Source organism: Cervus canadensis, chromosome 18 (assembly GCF_019320065.1).
Source record: "Cervus canadensis isolate Bull #8, Minnesota chromosome 18, ASM1932006v1, whole genome shotgun sequence".
Taxonomy (NCBI): Eukaryota; Metazoa; Chordata; class Mammalia; order Artiodactyla; family Cervidae; genus Cervus; species Cervus canadensis.
Window position 1 is genome coordinate 57,057,377 of NC_057403.1, and position 25,665 is coordinate 57,083,041.

General features: G+C 46.4%; 1 protein-coding gene across 3 annotated transcripts in view; it reads right to left on the reverse strand.

Annotated features, from left to right (window-relative positions):
* The window catches only part of GAN (gigaxonin), a 48,148-nt gene extending 22,786 nt beyond the window's left edge, over window positions 1–25,362 (reverse strand). The window contains exons 1-3 of one of the 3 annotated variants that reach the window (XM_043435341.1): window positions 25,026–25,154; window positions 12,638–13,263; window positions 408–522 (exon numbers count right to left, since the gene is read on the reverse strand). In XM_043435341.1, coding sequence (XP_043291276.1) covers window positions 408–522; window positions 12,638–12,666 — 144 coding nt within the window. In that variant the 5' untranslated portion in view covers window positions 12,667–13,263; window positions 25,026–25,154. Of the gene's footprint in view, window positions 1–407; window positions 523–12,637; window positions 13,264–25,025 lie in introns of all 3 variants that reach the window. The other 2 variants (XM_043435340.1, XM_043435342.1) reach the window with 2 other exon arrangements.
* Between the last annotated feature and the right edge of the window lie 303 nt (window positions 25,363–25,665).

Sequence of the window (25,665 nt, forward strand, 5' to 3'; positions counted from 1 at the left end):
AGTCTTGAAGTCTTTACCTGTAGAGAATAATCCCCACCGCCCACAGAGGTTCCTGGGTCCGTGCCATGGAGACAGACCGAGTTCCCCGAGAGTGTGGGTCCAGGGCAAGAGGGTTTAGACACCAGAAGATGGCAGTGAGCGGGGATCCCACGTGCACACGGCTCAGACTGGACGGTGGCGCTCAGGATGGGAGAAACAGCCTGGGATCTGGGTAAACCAGCCTGCTTTTCTTTCAAGGGCAGACCCCGGAAGAAGGCACTCAGGTGCCACGTGCAGCAGGAGACGCAAGTCAAGTCTGCGGTGAAGATGGAGGGGACGGGGCTGCTCGGCCACAGCGTGGATGGAGGAGACCCTCACCCTGAGCCTGAGGGTCTACTCAGCCCTCCTTCCTCTGGGTCTCAGCATACCTGCCCACTGAAGATGTAATCCAGGATCTCTCTCATAACCATTACCGATATCCCTTCAAGTTCAATCTTATAGGTTGATCCATCATCTTTTGGAGGATTATAGTTTAACTTTGTCCTAAGAAAGGGAAAAAAATGTAAAATTTCTATGAAAGAACAGAAATAGCTAGAAATATTTATGCACTAAATACTCTACAAAGTATATGATACTTATAGATACATGAATCCCATCTAGAACATTTTGATTGTTAACTTTGGAGCAACATATGTTCTATGACTTTCAACTGCAAAGTATTTGTTCAATGGTTCAGTGCTTCTTAAAAAACAAGCGAAGCACACAACCAAAGCACTAAGGGCATGGGAGTAAGGGTCTCTATTTCACCTGGGGAACCCCGCCCTTTAAGCTTATTTTTCTCTGTATTTAATTATCCAGTTATTTTCAATAATGTAACAAGGACCCCACACATCCACCACCCAAAACAAAACCTCGACAATAACCTACTTCTAACCAAATTATCCTCCCCATTGGTTCATTCCCCTGCTTCCTCATCTGAAGTAACTGTTAAACCAAATCCTGTATTCAAGTTTCCCTTTTAAAGTTTTCGATTTTATAAAAGTGTTTCATGCTGTCTGTAACCTTCTGGGGCTGTTTTCATTTGCTGTTATATTGCTGAGTCATTCGTCTATCACAGCAGCTTTGTTTGGGTCTTTTTGGCTGTATAACATGCCACTTTCCTGTTGATGGGCCCCTGGGCTGTGGCTCCAGGTTCGGGGTATTGTGAACAGTACTGCTAGGTACTCTTGTGTGTGTCTCCTTTTGTAATATGCTAAAGAATTTCTCTTGGGTGTACCTCTGGGAGTAGAATTAAGCTAAATTCTTTTCCAAAGTATGAGCTAATACTCAATTATTCTGCCCAGTAGCTGGAGCAGTTTTCAGCCTCATCTGGTACGGGTAAGGGGACTGTGTGGACCCGCGAACTCTACGACATTGGTCTCTGTCCCACTTCCTAATCCTGCCAGGCAGTGAGTGAAGTGTGGTCTCTGGTGTGGTTGTGACCGGTCTTCCCTCACCACCCAGGTGCTGAATATCGCTTCACAGGTCCGTGGTCACATGTGGCTCCTCTTTCATGAGATACACGTTCAGTTCAAGTCTCATTTTTAATTGAGCTCACTGCCCTCCTCATAGTGAGGTGCAGGCCTTTAGTAAATTCTTGGTAAACCTTTGGAAGACTTGATACTTTTTTTTTCTTAAGGTGATGAACAACTTGAAGAATAATTTTTCACAGTCAATGCTTTCTGGGTCTTGTTTAAGAACAGGTCCTTTACCCAAGGTCTAAAAGATGCTCCTAATTTAGCAGCAAGGGAAGCGAAGACACACCGTTAGGAACCTGCCCAAAGGCTTGGAGTTGGTAGAATAAGGCAGCCATGGAAGGAGGGTGAAGGATGAACTAAGTGCAGAACAACAGATGGACAAAGTCTTAGGAAACAGGTGAGTTCCCAGACTCTTGCTGCACGTAGGTAACAACTCCCCTGCCCAGCTGAGGAAGGCTGCCCAGCTCCAGTGGAAGACGAGTGATGTACTCTGAAGGGGGTGCAATGGGGAGTAGTTTAACCGGCCAAAATGCTGCCCAAATATCAGGACAGAATAGATATTTTCAGCTATACAAAGTCTCAAAACAAATGATCTCCCCTGTAACACTTCTCAGAACGCTGTTCTGAAAACTGCCCCAGAAAACATCCAGAAAGAGGAAGATTTTGGACCAAAAAAGACATGATCCAACACAAGAAAGGAGGGAAGGGAATGGTGAGGGATGACCCTAGGATGACAGTTCTGCACAAACAGAAAGAAGCCAGTTCACTCTGGTGCAACAGGAGGCCTTGCGAGGCCTTTAGGTAGGTGGAATTGATGGGATATACACCGTATCTGAAGGTAGAAAGAGGATATTTAGACAACTCTGTTTCCCCCGTATATTCCGAATCTGCTGTTCCTGCCTCTGCAGTTTCTCCTGAACTAACAATTTTACACAAAAGGCACTTTTCTTCTGCTCACTGCACTCTAGGTGTGTCTATATGAGTGACACTAAAAGTGAAGAAAATATTTTTCAGTCAATTCTCAGTCAAGAAAGACAGCAGAAGTGGTAAGAATCCCGCTGAAATGACTAACACTGGGCTCTACCGTCCACTGTACGCAGACGCGCCCTCAGGGAATGTTTCACTGAGGATGGTGTCAGCGTTCATATTTCTAAGTCACTGTGCTCACTATTACCATGTCACCGCCTCAGCCCCGAGTCCACCCTTCTTGCAGGCTCCATGAAAACAGATCTGAGCCTTCTGAAGGGTGAACTGGCAGGGTGCGAAGCGTCTCAGTGGAGGGTGCTGGGGAGACACCGCAGGGGGAGAGTCTGCCGCCTGGCCCTGGTCCCACAGCCGGGCAGGCTCCTGGGGGTACAGCTGCCCGCGGCGCCCGGCAGCTTGCCCTGGAACTCCTGGAGGCAGGTTTGCAGTAAACTGTCTCTGGTGAGACTCCTCCCTGTGAACTGCGTTCCCCGGCACCACAGAGGGCAGATTTCTGGCGTGTTCCAGAAGGCTGACTTCAAGAAAATTCCACCAGCGTGGCTTCTCTGCCATGCGCTGATCTGTCCTGGCCAATCAAGCCTGCATCTCAGCTGCTCCTGACATTGGCTACGCCTTGAATTTGTCGAGTTTCCTCTTTGTGGCCAATCCCTCATTCCTCTATAATCTCTTGTTGTAGTTAAAAATTCTTTAAACTTTTGTTGCTCAGATTACTCTGGCTTCTTAATCCTGACTAGACGCAGTCTTGAACCTATTTAAAGGCACTAGTTTCAAAATGTGTTCACGGAGAGGAGCGCCACCGAGAATTCGAGCGGTTCCAACCAGAGCCGGCTGAGCTTGCCCACGGGCTGCGGACAGTGCAGGGGCAGGGGGGCCGGGTTTACAAACAGGCTGGTCAGCGTGCCCCCTTTCTACTTTTCAACCACGTGACTGGACTTTTGTTTTAAAAATGATTATACAGTCATCTCTTGGTATCCTTGAGGGAATGATTCCAGGACCCACAGAGATACCACAATCTGCAGACTCTCAAGTCCCTTAGTCCAGCCCCCCGCACCTGCATCTACAGATTCAGCCAATCATGGATCATGTACAACTGACCTTTGAACAACATGGGTTTGAACTGCATGAGTCCACCTACATGTAGATTTTCTTCAATTAATCTGTGTATCAGTAAACCCATGCAATACTGAAAAAAAAAAAAAAAAATCCGCATATATGGACCCACACAGTTCAAACCCACATTGTAGAGGGGTCAACTACCGCTGCGTGTTTTCACAATGAAAAATAATCGCTTTTAAAGAGTACAGTTTTCTGGGGGCTTCCCTGGTGGTTCAGTGGTTAAGAATTTGCCTGTCAAGGCAGGGGAAATGGGTTCGATCCCTGGTCAGGGAAGATCCCACATACTGTGAAGGAACTAAGCCCATGTCCCACAGCTACTGAACCCACACACCACTTGTCGCATCTAGAGAAAGCTCACGCATAGCAACAAAGACTCACCACAGCAAAAAAATTAATAAATATATATATATATATTTTAAAGGTACAGTTTTCTTTCAGCAGCTGGCAGAGTATAGTCAATGGCTAAGAGGACAGAAAAAAAAAAGATTTCCTTAAATATTGACCATTTCAGATGTCTATTAAAATCTGACCCTTTTCAGAGTCCATGAAAACTGAGTCATTGTGCTATCAAAGTCTTTGAAAGTCTGAGGGTCAAATCACAAAACTTTAATTACAGTTTAAATTCAGATCCAAAATGTCCCATCTTCCTGTCCCACTTATATTATCATGGCCAGGTGACAACTCGCAGACCATCACCAGTCTGCATGTCCCAGGAGGCTGATGTCTGTCTGTTTGTCAGGAATGTAGTGAAAGTTGGCCGTTAGTCCCTTCCCACCTGAGACGCTAAGAGTCACTCAGACCTGTTGTGAAACTGTCTTGCTTCACAGCCCGTGGCCATTTGCAATGACTTCCTTCTTTCATTTCTTAGTCACCATCCTTTCTCACCGATAAACCTTATAAACTTGCCTTATTCCTCCTCCTTCCGTCTTCCCTTCCCTATCTCCCCAACTAAATCTCCCCAGTTTTTGTTCCATTCTGTTTCACATTTGTTTCCTCCAGTAAGTACCCTCATTTTCCCAATATCTACCAATGTATTTCCTCCATACTTTCCCTTTTTTATCTAGAACCTTCTCACCTTGCACATCGTTTCTATCTCCCTTGCCTCGTTTATATCACATATAAACAAGCATTCAATGAACTGGACTGAATGAGTTAATTTTAAGAAAGAAAAGGCTAAGCCAAAGAGCTAATGACTGAGTTTTGTTTCATAGTTAGTCCATATATTTGTTGCTGTTGTCTAGTCCCTCAGTCGTGTCCAACTCTTTTGCGACCCCATGGACCATAGCCCTCCAGGCTCCTCTGTCCATGGGAGTCTCCAAGCAAGAATATTAGAGTGGGTTGCCATTCCCTTCTCCAGGGGATCTTCCCAACCCAGGGATGGAACCCAGGTCTCCTGCACTGCAGGTGGACTCTTTACCACTGAGCCACCAGGGAAGCCCAGTCCATATATAATAGTAGGTAAATCAACTCTTCTGATTTCTTTCTTTTTTAATTGAAGTATAGTGATGTACAATGTTATACAAGCTACAGGTGCACAATACAGTGACTCACAGTTTTTAAAGGTTACAGTCCATTTACAGTTATTATAAAACACTGTCTATATTCCCTGTGTACAATACATTCTTGTAGATTATTCTGTGGATAACGGACTGTGCCTCACACCTATGTTGCTGTGCTCCCTCTTCTCTAGTCTTCTCTCTCTGCCCCGGGTTTAGAATCACACTTGAATTCATCAGAAGTCACAATATCCTTGTTTTTATTATTATGTGACATCAATTTACAAACTCTCCAAGAAGCTGCAGTAGTCTTAAAATATCACTTTGAGAATTTCATAACACTGTTCACAAGAGGGAATAATGGGGAGTGTTCTGAGACGGGGCCTCTGGTGCTCAGATACAAATATCCATGCCTGTCACATTCTTGCTCGGTTTTCTGTTTCTGCCCCTTCGCTCTCCCTGTTCTCTCGTTTGTAGAAAGAAGAGGTTAAATGAGGTGACTTGAGCGCTTCGCTCACCCCCAAACACTCCTGGGCTGACTGCTGAAACAGACCCAAGAGTTACTGTGGAGACTCCGCTCTGGAGACGCATCTGTTGAGTCCTGGATGATACAGTCCAGCCAACTCAATCTGTTTCCGAGGATTTATAACATGCCTCCTGTGGGTGACGCGGTGTGAGTTCCTTTTCCCTCCAATTACCTACTCTCTGGGCAAGCACATATTTTCTGTTCTATTAAACAGAAGCAAAACAAAATCAGCTTTGCTTTCTTCTGACAACACTGAAAAGAGGTATAATAAGAAAAAAGTCATTGCCTAATAACGAAGCTGGTATTATTCAAAGTTTTACATTTATGAAAGAGGTCCATGACTCTTAAATAAGTATAAGAGAGCAAAGTCCTCTGCTGGTTATACACTGTCCTCTTCTAACTGGCTTCCAATGGCTGGGAAATTTTGGTTGAGCCTAGATGTCCTGACAAGCACCCGGATCATCAGGTCTGCTCCTCCTCACCGCAGATATTACTGATCCTGGGATTTGAGGTGACAGTGACAGAGGAGACATCTAAGTGACTTTTCTTCCCCTCAGCTGCACAGACTTGTCTCCAATAAGAGCAAAGAAACCTACTCAGACAGGATATGAGAGACTGCAATGCTCAGGGAGTCATGCTTCACAGAAACTCCAGAGAGAGCAATTCACGGGCATTACTCACACCGTTTCAAATGATTCCCGTCAAACCAGGCAGCTCCCAGGAGCAGAGGGGCACGGGCTCAGCACTGCATATGCCCACGGAGGCCCCACTGATTATGTCTGCACCTGCGGGGAGTCTGTCTTACGGACGCCCCCTCTCCTTTCGTCTTCATAAGCTCCTAAAAGCCAGACCAAAAATGGACCTTTCGGGCAGAGGAATCTCAGGGCAGCAACACTAGTCAGTACGATACCATGATGGTGGATACCAATCATCCTGCGTTTGTCCAAACCCACAAAATGCACACCAAGGGTGAACTCTAGTGTCAATCATGGACTCTGGGTGGTGATGGGGAAGTGGAGGGTCGTCAGTCGTGACTGAGGTTCCCCTCTGGTGGGGGAGGCTCTGCATGCGTGCCAGTAGGAGGCTATGGAACCTCTCTCTTCCTCTCAGTTTTCCTATGAACTTCACTCTAAAAAAGAAAGTCTACTTTTCAAATAATTTTTTTTTCAGTCCCAGCTGACTTCATGAAATACATATGTGCAGGCGGTATTTTCATCAACCGACGGCATCCTCTCAGGACAAGGCCTGCTTTTTGGCAGTTGGGAATGCAGGAATCCATCTATCTCCCAGCTCCCACCTCCTGAGAACTCCATCCACCGGGGAGACACCCACTTACACAGACGCCTGGCACGTAAGCAGTGTCCCAGAGGGAGGCCCACGGAGATCCTGGGTGCACGGTGGGATACAAAGCAGGTGCAAAGAACGACATTGAGTAACCCCTCACACGGCACCTGGACCTACAGGATGCCCCTTCTACAAGGCCCTGCACAGTCAGGGGCAGTGAGGAGAGAAACCAGGGGAAGCTCAGGTCACGGTGCCGTGTGACCCACCTGGGGACTGCCACCAGTGCAGGGGGTGCCATGAAAAAAGCAGAAATGGGGGGCAGGGTCACATTTCTCTATGACTCTTAAGAATCGAACTTAAGAGTGGATACAATGTTATTTCTTTTCCTTTGTTATTTCCTTTAATTTCCTCTATTCATTTCTCTCTGCCTCCAAGTCTTTTTTTTCACCCAGAGAGAGTGTGGTTTTTACTTATTTACCATTAAAACTTTTCCCCTCATATAGATCCTGGCATGACTCATAATTTTAATGGATTTTAACAGCGGCTCCCCAACCTGCTTCCCAGAATCTTCTGGAGAGCTTTTACAGATAAAGCAGGTCCTAGATCAATGATGTCAGGTCCTAGACAGTGTATTTTCAAAGTTTCCCAGCTTAGTCTGATGTGTGCCCTCCTGCCTGGAATATTCCGTCCGCCTCCCACTTGCCTGATTAGTGGAAGGAACATTTAATTCTTCACTGACTTTAGGTCTCTGCTCCGGTAACACCCACAAAGAGTGGTCCAGGTACTGTGTTATCTAAAATAACACCCCTTTCCCCTCCTGCTTTATTTTTCTTTCTAGAATTTACCACCATCACATAGACGGCGTTTGTCTCATGCCTACACCTCTGAAAACAGGGACTCTGTTTGGTTCACTGCTATACCCCATCAAGTGACTGAACGGGCATTTGGAAAATATCAGGGACTTGATAACAGCACGCAGCCAGTGGGTTTCAGCGCTGCAGTGATCAGCTACTGTGCTCGTTTGGCTTCAAGACAAAAGCAGCACCAGTGTTCAGAAGTGGCATTATCCCCCGGCCACGCAGCTGGACGCTCCCCTGCACGGCGCCCGCGGGTTGGTCCACAATGGGGGAAGGTGACGCTCTCGCCCGGCATCCGCCCGGGGGTGCTGCAGTCAGCAATTCAAGAACTGAGAGCCCAAACGTTCCACCACCCAGAGGCCCCCGAGGCAATCATCAGCCTTTGTGCCGAGGCCCAAATGGACACTGGCCGCAGGGCAGGCTGGTCCTCCGTGAATAAGCCTGACTGCCCAGCACTCCATCCTGTCTGCTTCAGGGCCGTCCCCTCACCGTCTCTGGTGCACCGCGCAGAAAACTAGGAGCTACGGAGTGATGGGCAAGTGTGAGGCTTAGGAAAGGGTTGCAGGAAACCAAAGGTTTACTGTTCGGGTGTCACCCACCCACCCAGCCCCCAGTAATGAGGCCAAAGCAGAGCCACTTCATCATAGAGGATGCAGAGGCCACGGTCTCCACCCGCCCCTGACCACCTCCCCACCCCAGAGCCCGTGAGGATTCACAAAAACGCTTTCCATCTTCCTCCTCTTCTCACGTCATCCGCTCTGAAGATGAAATACAGCGTTTCATATTTAGATCTGCTCTGAGTAACCACATCCAGTGACATCAATATCTGGAAGAAATACGAAAACACAAAATATCTGCCTTCCAGAGTCATGTGATTTGAACAAAAGAGAAATTTATCTAGGGAAGATGATGTCTCCTGAAATAAGAGAATGTGGAAAAGTGTGAAGTACCCCTCAAACAGGGACAGCTCAAGGAAACTGCAGAGAGTGAGTCAGGTGTGAGCCTGGGGGACAGGGAGGGCAGGACAGTGGGTGTATACGACCGTGGGGGACACTGATTATTCCTGCAGAAATGCAGCAATTGCCAGAGGAAAAGATGTACAGACTACAAAACCCAAACCCATAAAAATGGTGCCTCTGTTTTGCACGGCGTTCAGCACTGGGCATGGATTTAGGAACTGGACCTCACCCAGCTGGTGGTCCCCACCCCTGAGAAACTGACCAGCCCCACTTCTAACCACGTGCTTAATGTCAGTGAAACGAAACGGTGCCAGCCGTTTCTAGGAGTTTTAAACTCCCTCATCTGAAGCCTTTGGATAAAGTGCCCATTACTTTATTCTACAATAAATGCTCTGTCCCAGTCTGCTGAAAGCCTGTTTCTCCCTTCGCTGTTCCTTTACAGGTTACTGCAAAATACTGAATAGAGTTCTATACTGTGCCATACTGTGGGTCCATACTGTTTGTCTGTCTCATATACAGCAGGGGTATATGTTGGTCCCAAACTCCTAATGTATCCCCCTGCTCTCCCCTTTGGTAACCTAAGTTTGCTTTCTATTTCTGTGGATCTCTATTTTGTAAATAAGTTCATTTACATCCTTATCTTTTAGATTCCACATGAAAGCAACATCATCTGATCTTTGTCTTCCTCTAACGCACATCATTTTAGCACAATGACCAAAGCTAAGAAATAAAGACTGGCACAATGCTATTAGTTCATTCAGATTGAAGCAGCTCTCCCCCTAACGTCCTTTCTCTGTCTGGGGACCCAAGCCAGGGCTCCAAACTGCACTTGGCTGTTGTGGCCCTAACCGGGGACTCTTCCTCAATCTCTCTTCACCTCTCATGACCTGCCGCTTTGGTGCGCCCTGGTCAATTATTCTGTACAATGTCCCTGAACTTGAACTGAATTTCTTATGATTAGACTGAGGCTGAGCATTTCTGCAGGCACACTACCAGAGTGATACTATGTCCTTCACATCAGGGAGAACGTGATGTCAATGTGTTATTACTGCTGACCTTAACCATGGCCACTTGGCTAGGTGATGTTTGTTGGGTTTCTCCACTGTTAAGTTACCATTTTCCCCTTTGTAATTAATAAATACATTGGAGGAGCTAATACGAGAAAATGCAAATATCCTTTTTCTCCTCAAACTCTTGCCCACTAATTTTAGTTTCCATAGGTAGCTCTTGCTGGCAACATTAACGTGGTGTTCAACTGATGGTTTCTGATTCTTTTATTCCTTCTTCTACATTTACTAATTGAGCTTCTTCTATAAGAAAGAACTGTCTCTTCTCCCCCATTTATTTATCCATCCTCAGATACATCAGTGTTTCTTTATTCTATGGATTATAATCCAATGTTATTGTTATTCATTTTCTTGCTCACATCGTTCCACCTTTGGCCATCAAGACTTCTTTCAAGGCAGCTCCATGTTCCTTCTAAAAGCCTCTATGTTCTTTTGAGCCCCTCCTTACTTTCTGGCACAAATACTCCAGGCACACAGTCTATTTTTCCTGCCCCAGTGCCTGAATCAACCACATCCCCAAAGACACTGGAGTTTCGAACATTATCTAATTACATTCTAGAAACATCACTCTGGCGGCAGCTTTGGGAGACGGGTGGAGCCTGAGCATGGAGGCAGACAGGCCAGCAGGGAGCCTGCCACAACTCAGAAACAGTGGAAGTTCGAACCCAAGTGGCGGCGATGGCAGAGAGGAGAGGGCCTCCGGAGATTTGTGAGGATGGAACGACAGGTCTTGGCGTTAACACGACGCTGAAGGGAAAGGGAGGAGGTGGCCTCCCCGAGGACTGCCCGGGTCCTCCTGGAGAGCCTGGTGGGACAGCAGCCATCACAGCGGATGAAGGACCACCTGCCTGGGGGCAGAGGCAGCTGGGCCGCCCTGGGCTTGGGGTGGCCGTGCGGCCGGCCGCCGGATGGACACGCCTGGGGCTCAGGAGAGAGGAGACAGACAGGGAGGACCAGGAAAGGAGATGGGGGGAAGGGACAAGAAGGGTCCAGAGCGCGATGGACCAAGAATGGTAAACACAGCAGGCAGACGGAGCAGGAAAGGCACTTAAAGTCTTCACTTAAGTCACAAAGAGACAGGAATGCCACAGGGCGTCAGTTATACGTGGAACCTGAAATACGACACACATGAACCTTTCTACGAAACGGAAACAGACTTAGAGACAGAGAACCGACTTCTGGTTGCCGAGGGTGAGGGGGCCGGGGGAGGGTGGAGTGGGAGGCTGGGGTTAGCAGATGAAGCTGTTACACGCAGAACGGGCACACGGGGAACTGTACTCACTATCCCATGATAAACCACAATGAAAAAGAATGTGTATGTATGTATAACTGAATCACTTTGCTGTATGGCAGAAATGAATACAACATTGTAAATCAACTCTAAAAAAAATTGTTTTTTACCTGATTTGGCCATTATATTTAGCAGTTTTTAGAACAACAGTTTTAATGGAGAAGACAGGCGCCTATGGGCAGAGGGGAGCAGGGGGTGAGACCGAGGGCGAGATCATACACTCTTCCTTCACAGATTGTCAGCACAAAGTCAAGAAAATCGCACACTTGTTGGAGGAGGATGCAGAGTGTGTTTGCTTTTATCAGCTGCATTTATTTATCATTTGTGCACTGCCTGTGTACTGGGTCCTGGGAAGGACTTAAGCATAGTTTTATGATCAGGAAAATCAGCCAGAAAGGAATGAAAATTATTACTAGTTTTTAAGGACAAGGAAAAGGATACACTACAGAATGTCCTAGAAGGAAGAGATGAATATGGGAGCAGGGGAGAGCCGGGGAGAGAGCCAGGGAAAACCAACCTTGACTGTCACGACTCTGCTCTCTGAAGACTGGCATGCAGATCATCACACAACATGTGAACAGCACTGAAGATGATTTCAGAGTTAAAAGATTTCATATCCACATTTAAAAAAAACAGATACTCGAGATCATGGCCAACACACTACAAACCACAGCCTGTTTTTCTACGCCCTTTCAACTAAAAATTTTTTTTTTATATTTTAAAAGATTGTTGTTGAAACAAGAAACAAAGAATATGTGACAGAGATCGTATATAGACTGGAAAGCCTAAAATATTTCTGACCCTTTAGAGAAAAATTTGCCAAACCCTGCTCTAAATATTTTTACAATAGCTAACATATAACATTTAAAAATTCAGCCTAACAAAACAGTAATGATATGCAAAACAGTAATAACTTTGAGAAGCAAACTGGAAAAGTGACTAGGCAATGGCAATAAATCTAAAGGGAAAAAAAAAATCAGATACATACTGTCAGGGTCTTGATACGATAATCCAGTCTTCCTGGACAGTAATCTGGTCTCATATAACAAGAACAAATCTGTTCTATCTTCAGATACAGATATGCCTGGGACAAAGCCCCTAAAGTGGGTTTACCCACAAAAAACACAAGAAAAAAGACCCAAGAATTTTATTTTTTTTCTAACTTGTTTATAGTGCTACTATTCAGGAGGAAAAAAAAAAAGAACTGAAAACTAAAAGGTCAAAGGGGAATGATGAAGCAAATTATATGGAACAGCAATGATGTCATAACAAATAACTATTAAAAATGATTATGGGCATTACCTTGAGATATAAGAGGGATACAAAATGACTTCAAATGAAAAGATGAATCAGAAATTACATATATATATGTGTATATGTATAGACAGAGATTACAACTGTGACAATATATTAGGACACTGTTCAGAACCAGAACTCGGAGACATAAATAACTGAACTCTTATGTGGCTTCCCATAAAACTTTTTGTATTAAAAAAAAAACTCTTAAAATGTAAATCCAGTTTTTATATGTTTCAAAGTAAAGCAGTCAATAAAAATTTACCTTTTAAAAGACAAAGTTTGAAAATGCATGTTAAAATTTTAAGGCGAGTTCAAAGACAGAACCATGACGCAGCAACTTGAGTAGCAGAAGGTTCTTCTGGGATGAAACAAGCCTGATCCCTTGTTCTGGTCACACCCTGGCCTTCCAGAAATAAAAGAAAGACATTCATGCCTCAACCTGTCAAACAGTTCCAGATTTTCTACTCAGGTAGGATTTTTCCGGTGCTCCTTAAAAGAGGCTCCTCCTGTAACCTTAAGAGTCCATGGAAATGGCCATCTCAAGAAGAAACCCCTTTGGATTGGGGGCACTCTTTTTTCTTTTTGGCTGAACCACATGGCTCTTGGGATCTTAGTTCCCGACCAGGGATCGAACTCACAACCCATGTTGGAAGCTCAGAGTCTTAACCACTGGAGCACTGGAGAGTCTCTCAGGGGTATTCTCACAAGTCTTCTCTAATTAAAAACTGGCGGATCCGGTTCTTCTTTGCTGCCACACACAAATGGCGCTGAATACTACAGAAATTTCGTGTCACAGAAGTAGGTCCATATTTCTCCTCACTTTCTATTCCCTCTTCTCAATGTAGAGTCAGGAGAAAGGCCTGCCTTTTCCAAGGCAAAATGGAACTCCTGATTAAATTCAAAGGAGAAGTAAGAATTTATATGAATGTATTTTCTTGTTTTTGTATTCATCCTTTCAAAGCAGTTCAAACCAAAGCATTAAATGATGCTTAAGAAACTTTTCTTTTTTTAATTAAAAAAAAAAAAAAGATAGTGGGAACAGGAAAACAAAACCCAACTATGGCCTGAAATACAACCCCACCGCACCCCCACCCCCCGCCACTGCCCTTTCAGTTCCCTTTAATAAATGAGAGACAGCTCATGATGACTTTCACTTCAGCATCTCAAAATGTTCTTTCTGTTTCTGGCGCCTCCTTCATTTATAATCTGTTATAAACTTCTCTAAACAACCTGAAGCTGAAAATGCCTTCCAAAATGTTGTCACGGGAATGAATGCTTCTCTATTAATTCTTTAGTCATGTTGTGACAAAAGCTCTCTCTCTGGAGCTACTACTTTTGAAGAAAGAATTTGGTTCCTGCTCCCAGGTTTCTTGGCACCAGGAATGGACTTTGTTGAGCTTGACTGTGCCATCTAAAGCGGTACAAAATTCAAGACTCTCTCCTGAGTTAAAATCTGTCCTAAGATGGTTTATTCTGCCCCTCTCCCCAGTCCCCGATACACGTTCAGCTATATAGTAAAATGCCATGGCCAAAAGCTTCATCACACTTCCAAGTAACATGTAGCATCCTAAACTCTCATCTCCTACCTCCTCATTAGCACTAGACTGCAGGCAACTCAATTCTCTTACCTGCAGACTTACTAATGGATCTAGTGCCTCTGGCCCTGCAGATAAAAGACGCTTTAAGAGCACCCAGTCCATCTGTCTGTTCTGTTTCTCCTTGCTGAATAAGACAGACACATGCTGCACTGAAGGTACTCACCATCCCCCACGGAGAAGTAGGAGGGAGTGATTATTTGGCAGAACGGGAAAAATATTACAAAAGAAGGGGTATTGGGTCCTGAAGGGTGAAAAGGAATCCCTCTGCCGATAAAAAGCAGGAGGTCAAGAGAGGCAGAGATGAGAAACACACATGTTCACAGATATGTGTCACCCTCCGTAGAATTTTCAACAACTAGAAGAGCCTAATTAAAGTGTTTCTAGAGCAATGCTACCTTGAGTTGGACACCTCAGAGACAGACTGTAATCTTCCCCATTCTTCACAGGCAGCTGGGCTCAACACCTGTTAGCTCTTCCCTTCCTCCTTCAGCCTAATTCCCGCATCCAAACAGCAGTCGGTTGATCTCTCCCCAACGTCTACCTCGGCCACGACTGACACTGGGCCCGGACAGTGCCCCGGGGTGCTGACCTGAATCAGTCAGCAACTCTGGCGCCCTGTGGCCCTGGGAACAAACGACCACCGAGCTACCTTCTCAGAGCACAGCTCTGTTCCCTTTACTGGTGTAATACCACTGGTGAACAACTGAGTAAAACTAGACGAATTGGCTGGGCGCTGGAGAACACCGTCCCGATCGGCCGTCACCCGCACTCCCCACCACCCCGGGCCAGCGCCCAGTCCGGCCCGCGCGGTGTGCTTACCATCCTGAGCACACACCCGAGCCCCTGCACGCACACCTGTGCTAACCTGGACCCTCCTCTCTGCCCCGCTCAGCCCTCCACCTCTGACTCCTGCCCAAGGCCGGGCTCCACTGCTTCCTCCTTGGCACCTTAAGGGTCAAGCAAGTGGTCCCTCCTCCCTGGAACGCTGGCGGTATCTGTACAATTAAAACAGTCTCAATCCCACGCTTTGTTCTGTCACACCTGAGCTGTCACCCCTGAGGACGGAGCCTGTACTCGACAGTCTTTGAGAGCTGTCCTTCACATGGCCGGTAAGTGACAGCCAGCGCCGTTCACTGATAAAGAGGACGTGAACCTGGGCTCTCCTGGCTCTTCCCTTTTTCTCACCAGGTCCTACTGCTAACCCTCTACTCCGGCCACTCCAACTCCACTGATGAACCCAAGCCCAGGGCACCCCATCTCCTGAATGAACCATTCTCAGTTCAGTTCACTCACTCAGTCGTGTCCAGGTCTTTGTGACCCGTGGACTGCAGCACGCCAGCCTTCCCTGTTCATCCCCAACTCCTCAAGTTTGCTCAAATTCATGTCCATCAAGTCAGTGATGCCATCCAGCCATTCCATCCTCTTTCGTCCCCTTCTCCTCCTGCCTTCAATCTTTCCCAGCATCAGGGTCTTTTCCAATGAGTCAGTTCTTCATGTCAGGTGGCCAAAGTATTGGAATTTCAGCTTCAGCATCAGTCCTCCTAATAAATATTCAGGACTGATTTCCTTTAAGATTGACTAGTTTGACCTCGTTGCAGTCCAAGGGACTCTCAAGAGTCTTCCCTAACACCACAATTTGAAAGCATCAATTCTTTGGGACGCAGCCTTCTTTATGGTCCAACTCTCACATCCATACATGACTACTGGAAAAACCATAGCTTTGACTAGATGGACCTCTGTCGGCAAACTAACGTCTCTGCTTTTTAACACGCTGTTTAGGTTGGTCATAGCTTTTCTTCCAAGGAGCAACGTCTTTTAATTTCATGGCTGCAGCCACCATCTGCAGTGATTTTGGAGCCCAAGAAAATGAAGTCTGTCACTGTTTCCATTGTTTTCCCTCTACTTGCCATGAAGTGATGCAACCAGATGCTGTGATCTTAGTTTTCTCCTTGTTGAGTTTTAAGTCTGCTTTTTCACTCTCCTCTTTCACTTTCATCAAGAGGCTCTTTAGTTCTTCACTTTCTGTCATAAGGGTGGTGTCATCTGTGTATCTGAGATGCACATCTGATTGCATATTCTCCCGGCAATCTTGATTGCAGTTTGTGCTTCATCCAGCCCAGCATTTCGTATGATGAACCATTCTAGCACCCTCCAAAATGCCTCTCATCAACGCCTGACCTAAAGTCTTCTGATAAAATCTAAACTATCTCACACATACTAAACTATATTGGAAAAAAAAAGTTTGAGGCCCCTTTCCTGTATCTGCCACCTGCCCAGCCAGCTCTCAACATACAGCTCTCTGGGAAATGTTGCAGAAGTTGGACTTTAGCGGGGAGCAGTGTACATGCCACTCTGAACTCAGGATTACGAGGCCCTGCTGCCCGAGTCTGATTTCCTGCAGCTCCACCAACTGTGCATCATCTCCTCGGGCAGGTGTTCCAATCCAGTCTTGAGTCGGATCACAGCACTTCTGCTCCCTGTGCGCTCCCTGTGGCCCCCAGCTCTGCCCACACCGAATCTCCCCCCTCCAGATCTCAGGTTAGACAGCTCTTCCTCAGTGGCGCTCCCCCAACCCGGTCCACCCCTCACATCTCTCTGTGACAAGATCTCGTCACTGTCTGCCTCCCCAGACGAATTCCACGGATCCAGAGCCCTGGATGCCCAGGGCATGGCAGCACCATGCATAAATGCTCAAGAAACGTTTAATGAATGATCAAGCATTTAGGAAACCTTTGACCAAGGGTCTATATTCTCTACTGAAAAACAGCTGTTTCTGTAAATGTAATGAATGGGGGTTACTCACACAGTAGCGAATGATTAGATGAGTCATTTAAGTATACTTTTTAGAGCAGACTTTCAGAAGTAACTCCTCTGAAAATAAAATCAATGTCTTCTTTTTCTGTTCTTGAAATTCTGGTACTACCACACCACACAGTGTCGTGAAAAATTAAGCGAACATCAAAGATAACTTAACACTTGTTAGTTTTATGTTTCTTTCCTTTACTGCCCCCCCAGAGGTGGAATAAATAAGTTGCGTGATCTCAAGCTCCCTGTGTTGAGTCTCAGTTTTGACACTGTTTGTGGGAGATCACTGGATCTACGGTCAGATGGCACCCGGCCCACAAGAAAGACGGTGGAGCCCGGGAAGGCGAAATGTTCCATAAACCCTGAAACACAAGCTCCTGCCGATCCCCCACTCTCCACCCAGCACCCAGCTGTTGCGGATACCCAGGGTCTCCGGCGTATTTTTTGAATGAATGTCTATCTCTAATTAGTCAACACTAGTTATATAAGGTCTCTTTATAGGGAACTCTGATGAATTAATCCACAGCACGTCTCAGTGATTTTAGACAACGCTAATTCTAGGACTGGACTCTATCACTGGTGAGCACAAGGTCACAAGCACCCGGGTTAAAGGGCGAGGACATCTCTAAAGAACGTCCCCACTCTTGTGACAGGGGTGTCCATTCTCCTAACTCCCCTTCCTATCAATAGGTAAAAAGACCAGCAAGGAAGGAAGCAGAGCCTCTCGTTTGCGTCTGCTCCACTGCAGGAGTGAGATAAAGAGAATCTTGGTGTGTCTGCAAGCAGTAGGCCTCATCCCTTTCGGGCAAAGGCGGCTCTGTTCACATGGGTACCAGTGTTAAGGAGCCAGGCAGGAAAATAAATATAAGGACCAACCAACCAACCACCTGCAGGAAGTCTCCAATCTGCGAGGGTAAGTCTGAACTTCCCACACCAGCTGGAGCACAGAGGAGGAAAAGCTGGACGGGTGTGGGAAACTCTTCCCGTGACTAAGAGATGAAACATTCAAGACAACGCTGACTTCTGCTGGCCTCCAACTCACATCCCTGAAGCAGAAGTGGGCTCTAGTGAGGAGAGAGCAGCAAACAGTGATCACTGACTTTGCTTTCCAAGGCTTTTCTTGCTCTTCGCAATCCCACCTCCTCACACTGCCAGCCACTCACAGTGAATGGGCTCAAAGTGGTAGATGAGATGCAGACCAAACTCACACCTTAAATGCAAGGCTTCCTCCAATTCAGAGAACTGACTGAACTATTTAAGTGACAAAGGTCTGAAAACATTTTGAGCTCAATAACACATGACAATTTAGAATTATTCAGAGGCAGAGGCACTTGGCTACTGATGAATGTGAATGTGACTATAAAACTATGTTTTACAATATTTCTACTCATGTTAACACAAAAATTGCAAGTGCCAAATGGTCTTTAAAAAGAATCACAAAATACTTATGAGCAAAAATGTACATTTAAGGTTCTATATCCATTAGCACATTAACTGTAAAAAGAAAAACAAAGCACATTTTATTGGTCTATACCCCATTACAACAGTCTATTTTTAAAAACCAGTCTTCCCCACTTCCACTTGATATGTGCTGCTAAAGCTTTATTGCCTGAAGGCCAACTCTTTTATCTAACAAAATATTTCCCTGAGAGCTTATTTTCCCTGAGTATTCTATTTTCCTAAAATCTCTGAAAAGAAGGGGAAAAAGTTACAATTTATTCCCATAGAGAATTGAAAGCACCAAACATTAGACCATCATTTTACGGTGAAGACATTCTTGGGCAATAAATGCGTAAGTAGAGAACTTCAGTCTCTGCTCTTCTGACACAGGAACTCCAGCTGAGCGATGAAGGACATTTAGAAGGACACACTACCTTCACCCTCCACACAGCTGTGGTTGCCAATTTTACGAGAGCCTTTGATCTCCTTCCTTCTTTGGACCCATCATGTTTTAGGAGGCAGACGACCCATGGGAAGCACTCAGAAGTCAAGGCTGCAACCGTAACCTGCCACTTGTCAGGCTCACACCCCTGCATCTCCACCCTTAACCTAGAATTCCAACTTACAAATTATTTATATCACTGCTTGAGCATACAAAATGATAGACTTGTGTTCTTCCAAAGGATGATGCCACTCCCCAAAGGACTCAGAAGCAAAACAACTCCTTATTTGTTCTAATTATGTTTTCTTTATGGAATATAAATAGAGTTTAAGCCTCACTTTGATATCATGAGACAGACTAATTAACAGTTTAAACAAGAGATAACGTGGCTTTATAGTCTGGATGCTTGGTCTGTATTATTCAAACCTAAATCCTTGGACAGCAAGGAGATCAAACCCGTCAATCCTAAAGAAAATCAACACTGAATATTCATTGGAAGGACTTGCTGCTGAAGCTGAAGCTCCAATAGTTTGGCCACCTGATGCGAAGACCCAACTCATCAGAAAAGAACCTGCTGCTGGGAAAGGCTGAAAGCAGATGGAGAAGGGGGGCAGCGGAGGATGAGATGGTCGGATGGCATCACCAACTTGACGGACATGAATCTGAATAAAGTCCAGGGCTGTGGAGGACAAAGGAGGGTGGCATGCTGCAGTCCATGGGTGGCAAAGCCAGACACCACTTACCAACTGAACAGCAACAACAAATCTGAGAAGCCAGACTTCCTATGTGGAAAAGCACTTTGCTCAACTCTCTAAATTATATAATAAAAATTAAAGAACACTGAAGAGAACTTGCAGAAGAAAATGCCAACTGGAAGAAGAGGCAGAAGTCAGAGGGCACAGTTAAAGAGGGAGAACTTACCAGCTGGTATTCAGTGGAGCTAAGATTTAAATATTTACCTCTGTCACATTGCTTTTTACTCAAAATAACAAGCCTTTGGAAAGCTATACAATAAATCTAAACATTCAACACTTCACTTAATGTTAGATCCCTTGGTCTAACAAGAATTTTATTGATCTGTTTCATCATTTGAAACCTTCTGAGAACCTGTCCAGAATTAGAGCATTCACTGCTACCTTGTGGCAACCGCTACCTTGTATAAATAAACGTGTATCTTTCCGCTGAAAGGAGTAATCTATGTTAAACTTAGAGCTCCAACTTACAAGCTCTTGGTTTTCTTAGGAGCCCTGAGAAAATCTTTCTTTGATATTCTGAAAGAGAACATGTTTCAATATTGGTTTTGGAAAGTCTCACATTAAGAACAGGGTTTAAAAAAAAAAAAAAGAACAGGGTTTAATCTAATACTAAAGGAAGAAGAGGAAGAGGAGGGAGAAGAGGGGGACGAGGGGAGGGGAAGGAGAGGGGGAAGAGGAGAATGGAGATGATCATTTTGAACCATGTGACTGTACAGGCAGATTTCATCTTTTTAAGCAGTTGTTAGGGATGCCTTATAATAAACGGATAGAAACAAACAAGGCCAAACACGGCCTAGATCCATTAATAAGATATTCAAGCCCAGTGTATTTTCCATCACCATCAGAGTGCAGCATGAGTAGGTACAGTTGATTTAAAGATTGCTCAGGACTCAGTAAGCATCTCAGAACCTGGAGTTTCCAGCTGAACCCGTGAGGACTAAGAAACCTAACAGGTTACAATCACTATGCAAAACCCTTATGATAATCATTCATGAGCTGCTTTGAGGCAACTAAGTACTCAAGCACAAGTGAAAGAAAAGAGACTTCGGGGCTGCACACAGCAGACAAAACTAGTAGACATCAATGCTCAGAAACTAAAGGGCGGATTTCAAGTACCCAAGGAAAGGATGACAACAATTTCTACATTACCATGAAACTTAGACTCCCACAGAGATCATATTAGTCTCGTTAAGAAGTTTCATCAGCATCATCTATGAGTCAAATTTTAGATTTAAATGGCAAAACAGGCTCATCAATAATTAGGCCTTGGAACACATCCAAATTAACAGCATAAAATAAATGCTTGTAACAAAAGAACTCTCCAGAGCTGGATTTATGCAGCAGAATATGCAACCAAGTCCTGCATGACAAGGCAAAGGGATGGCTGTAACATCAATGTGCAGCAAAATTAAAAAAAAAAAAAAAAAATCTTTTTAGCCATATTGCATAGCATGAGGCATCTCAGTTCCCCAATCAGGGATGGAACCTGCACCGGCTGCAGTGGAAGCTCTGAATCTTAACCACTGGACCACCAGGGAAGTCCCAACAAAACTATAGATGATACAATAAAGCTGTAAGAACAGAGAGAGCCCTCTGCCTCCTCACGACACAGACACCCAGAGCAGAGCAAAGACAGCACAGAGCCCAGCCCACCTCACTTCACGGACGAGCCGACGGAGGCCCACGGAGCTGTCCACGATGATCCAGGCTGGAGTCCAGGCCCAAAGGCGCCACTCCACACACACCAGACCAGCTTTTTCTCAAAACACAAGGGACAGAAAGCGCCATTCTTACTGTTGGCTAACTTATAGCAGGGTCCAAATTCTTAGGAATCTTTCTTTCCTTTACTCTCCGGGACTAAAAGCTAAACAAACTCATGTTCCAACAGATTCCCTAGAAAAACCAAAATTCCCCAAAGTGGATAGGGGACTGGAACCTGTACAGAGCCCTATTATACCACCGCAGAACCAAAGGCAATTCACTTGCAAATTCTTTCACAGACATCACGCCCCAAGAGCCACAGCTCGCGAAAGAAAGGAGGGCCAACTCCACACCAGATCAAGGGAATTGTGCCAGAATGAGAAGAGCCTAAGACATGAAGCAAAGCAAACTTTGCAATACTCCGGAGAAAAGGAAATTTCCTACAGCCTCAGGGAACCCTTCCCAGAAGGTCTCACAGTTGCTGAGAAAGGAAAGGGTTGCTGTGGGTCGTCATTATAGCTTTGAATTCAATGTCATCATTCTTAAAGGTCGAGATTGTTTTTTTGCCAACAAACCAAAGGGAAAATGCCATTCAGGGATCATGAGAAAGTGCTGGGCAGAGGACATGCCCGGAAAGCAGCATCCCACAGTAAGCTGTGGGGAGTGACGAGCTCTGGGAGTCTCTGCCCGTCCTCCCTGGAGCATCTCAATCTTCGGAGGTGTGACACATATCCCACCCAGCCTTCCTTCAGGTGATATTAGGGGTTTGTTGCTGAATTTAGGTTTTCCTGGCTTTTTCCTTTTATAATGAAAAGTCCTTCTGGTGCTAAGACAATCAAGAGGAAAAACAAATGCTAAACCAAAGATAAAGCACAGAAAAAGATTAAAACCAAGTTAGGCTAAAAGATTTTTTATATGGAGTAAAAAGTATGCCAAATGATTTGCTTCAATTCCTAGTGCCACAAAGTTGGATTGGTTCCCTTGGCTGATGATACAGAAACAATATATAACATTGTTTCTAAGCCACACAACTTCAGACACCTATGACACTTACTAAAACCAGGCAAACTGAAGACCTTAAACAAAACTCAGCCTACCAAATTTGTAAACACACAATCCATACATTAATGACATCACAGACCTAAGTGTTTACGCTTCAAAAGGGAAAGTAAGAAACATCAAGTTCTAGAACATACAAATTCCTTTTGTTTCACTATAACTCTTTAAAGTTTCACTCAAACAAAATGGAGATATTATAAAAGACCAATATAATCAGCATCAAAAATTAAAGTTTGTTTCTAAATAGTAATATAAATTAATCATATTACTTTGAAGAAGCCTTGAGACTGATAATTTTAAAAGAACCCCAGGAACAGATATACAGCTTCAATGACCAAATAAACCTACAGCAATCAATCAGTCCCTGAAAAAACACACACTGACCAATTCATGTTTATCTAGAAAATATCAAAAATAACTGCCCTACCTACTGTGCACGATGGCTGAAAATAAAAATCAAAATGAGACAGTATGTGAGAGTACTTAATAAAGTCAGTAAGAGAGTTTACACAAAGACTAGTTAAATGCAAGTAAGGCTCTAACCTGGTATGGTTAACAAGAAGGAGACTAGGTATCACTAACCTGGAGTCTAATCCTAGTTGAACCACTGAGTGCTAGTCACCTCACTGTAACATAAATCACTAATGCCCACCCTGTTCCATTTTTTTAACTGGAAGGTTAACAGAATTGGACTAAAGGGTTTGAAGTCCCTTTTGCCTCTGCTACTATGATCACTAATATTTCACACCTAAATTACTACTAGTATAAACAACATTTCACATTACTAAATATCCTCATATGTGCCACTATGTCACAAGCAGATACTCCATCTTTCCTAACTTGGCAGATACAGCAGTGATACCTTGCCAGTGATACTTCTGGAGACCTGTATGCAGACCTGCGAGGGGTTTAAAGCCCAATTACCTATTTCTGCACAGAGTTGGTCCAAGATTAAATGACAGGAAGACACATTTTATCCCTCATTGATCAGACTAGTGAGTTGAAGCCGAGATGAAGTCGTCTACTGACAACTCGCAAAAGAGTGAAAGCTGGGAGCAGAAAGCAGGGGCAGGGCTCTTCTCCATCAGGGACAACTGAGCGTCTGAGATGGAAATGCACCAGAGCTGATCCCCTCGTGGCCAGTCTGCTGGGGCAAAGAGGAAGGCAGTCCCTGCTTCCACCCATCTGCTAACCACCAGGCACTGGTCTTTCTGCATGCCAGGGGTGTGGAAATGAACAAAAGCAAAGTCCCTGGCCTCATGGAGCTTACAGTGTGGTTGGGGAAGAACCACAAAGTAAATGAGTAAAATGCAGGGTATATCATCGTGGTAAGTGCTATGGAGAAAAATGAAGCATGCCAAGGGAACAGAGAGCATGTATTTGGTGATTCACGATTTTCTTTTAAGCCAGCTGGATGCCACTTACAGAACTACAAGAATGCATCTAAAGTAGTTTTCCTCAGCATTTCCTCAAACAAGGAATTCTCTATACACAGGGAAGATGCTAGCCGGCTGATTCCAATTTTATATTGATTGCTCAAAAGCTCTAAACTGCCAGCCATGAGCTATTTGTCACGTGGGCAATCTAAACCCCACACTAACATCAACTCACCCCAAGCCCACCTTCGAAATCCACAAAGAGTGGAAATAGATTTTAAGAAAGAGAGCCAGGAAGAGCCAGGAGAAGTTACCAGAAATTAGTTGAAATGCTTCTGAATAGGCAGAGATGTCTCTTAATGCACAGGTTAAAAAGCAATTTGTGTGCCAAGGTCTGATAGGACAAGGCATTGAGAATACAGTACACATCATTTTGCTTTTTTCTGACCTGTCAATTCTAGTGACATTCTCTACTATTAGTCTCTGTTTAACCAGCTTACTGGGCAGTTTCTCCAGCTTTTAGCATTTTCCTTCCCTTTTACGAAAAGAGCAACTCAGTTTACAAGAAAGTTCCTACAACATACCAGCCCCTGCAAGATGTGATACCCTTGTATGAACACTGTCCTATCCACCTTCAAATCACCTCGTTAGTTGAGCTGACAAAACAGGCTGATCTTCGTTTTAAAATGCCTTCTCTAAATCGCTAAAATCTCATAATGGTCCTCGGGTTGTATAACAGCATCCTGAGAATTACAGTAAGTCTTTCCGAAATGTGCGCCAGCTTACTGTAACGTCTGTCTATAACACACTGCCCTTCTTTTTAAACGGAGGACCCACGGGGTGGCAAAGTCAGTTTTGCGAAGAGCCTGGGCCTGGGGTGGAGGGTGGGGTGGGGAGGCGGGGCGGGCCGTCCATCCTAAGGAAAAACATCCGATGTGTTTTCCCCCTGCCCACACCGAAGGCGAGGCGTGTGTTTGGCTTCTCCGCGGGAGGGGCGCTCCCTGGCCGCGTTCGCGGCCCGGGGCCCGGCCCACCGCGCGTCGATTCCGAGGCGAACCGACCGGCAAACTTGAGCCGGGATCCGCTGGCCGGGCCCCGGGTGAGGGGGCAGGCTCTCCCCGGCGCCGCCCCGCCCTGCGCGTGGGTGCGGGCCCGGGTCCGGCCCAGCACGGCGTCTGGGGGCCTCCGGGGCTCTGAGGCCGGGCGGCGGGGACCCGAGGAGCGAGGGAGGGCAGGGGGGCGGAATGCGGTCCGGGGTCCGCTCCAGGGCGCAGCGTCGGGCCCCGGGGAGGCTGTCCTGGGCGGGGGTGAGGCCCGGCGGCCGGGGCGTCTCCCGGGAGGCACGCCGAGCCCAGCGCTGACCACGGGGACCCTGGCGGCTGGCGCGGGGTGGGGGCCGGGGGCTCCGCGCCCCGCCCGGCTCGCCCCGCCCCCGGGCCCGGGGCTGCGCGGCCCCGGCCGGTCCCCGCCTCACCTGATGTACGGGCTGGCGGCCGCCAGGATGTTCTTCTGCACCGGGATCTCCTCCCCGTCGAGGACCAGGTGCGCGTCGCAGAAGCGGGACTCCTCCCGGAACGAGCTCAGCGCGCGCAGCAGGCGCGTGGCGTGCTGAGGGTCGGACACGGCGCTGCCCTCGGCCATCGCGGCACCTGCTCCTCCGCCCTCTCGTGGGGGCTCTGGAAGCCGCCCGGTCAGACCCCGCGAGCCGCCTGCGTTCGGCGCGCGCCCAGTCCGCTTGGCCCGCGCGCGCCCCGCCCGCTCGGCCCCGCGCTCGGCTAGGCAAGATCCAGCCTGAGCCTCCGGAACGCGCCTGCGCCGTCCGCCCCGCGAGCGGCCGGCGCCTTTAAGGAGCTGCGGCTTTGCGTCATTTCTCCGCGACGCCCCTGCGCCCTCCTTTCTCTCTCTGTCCCGCCCTCCGTCGCCGGAGGCGGCCAATCATAAGCCTCGTCCCCCTCCCGAACGCCCCGATCCCGGAACTGGAGCTGCCTGGGCGCGGGTCGGCGGCTGAGAGCGATCTCTGCAGCGCTGGAAGGGTATGCTCGCGCGCTGGCGCTCCAGGGTTAAGTCCGTGACTCTGGCGCCGTGAATCTGAATCTGAGCCTCGGCTCCTCCGC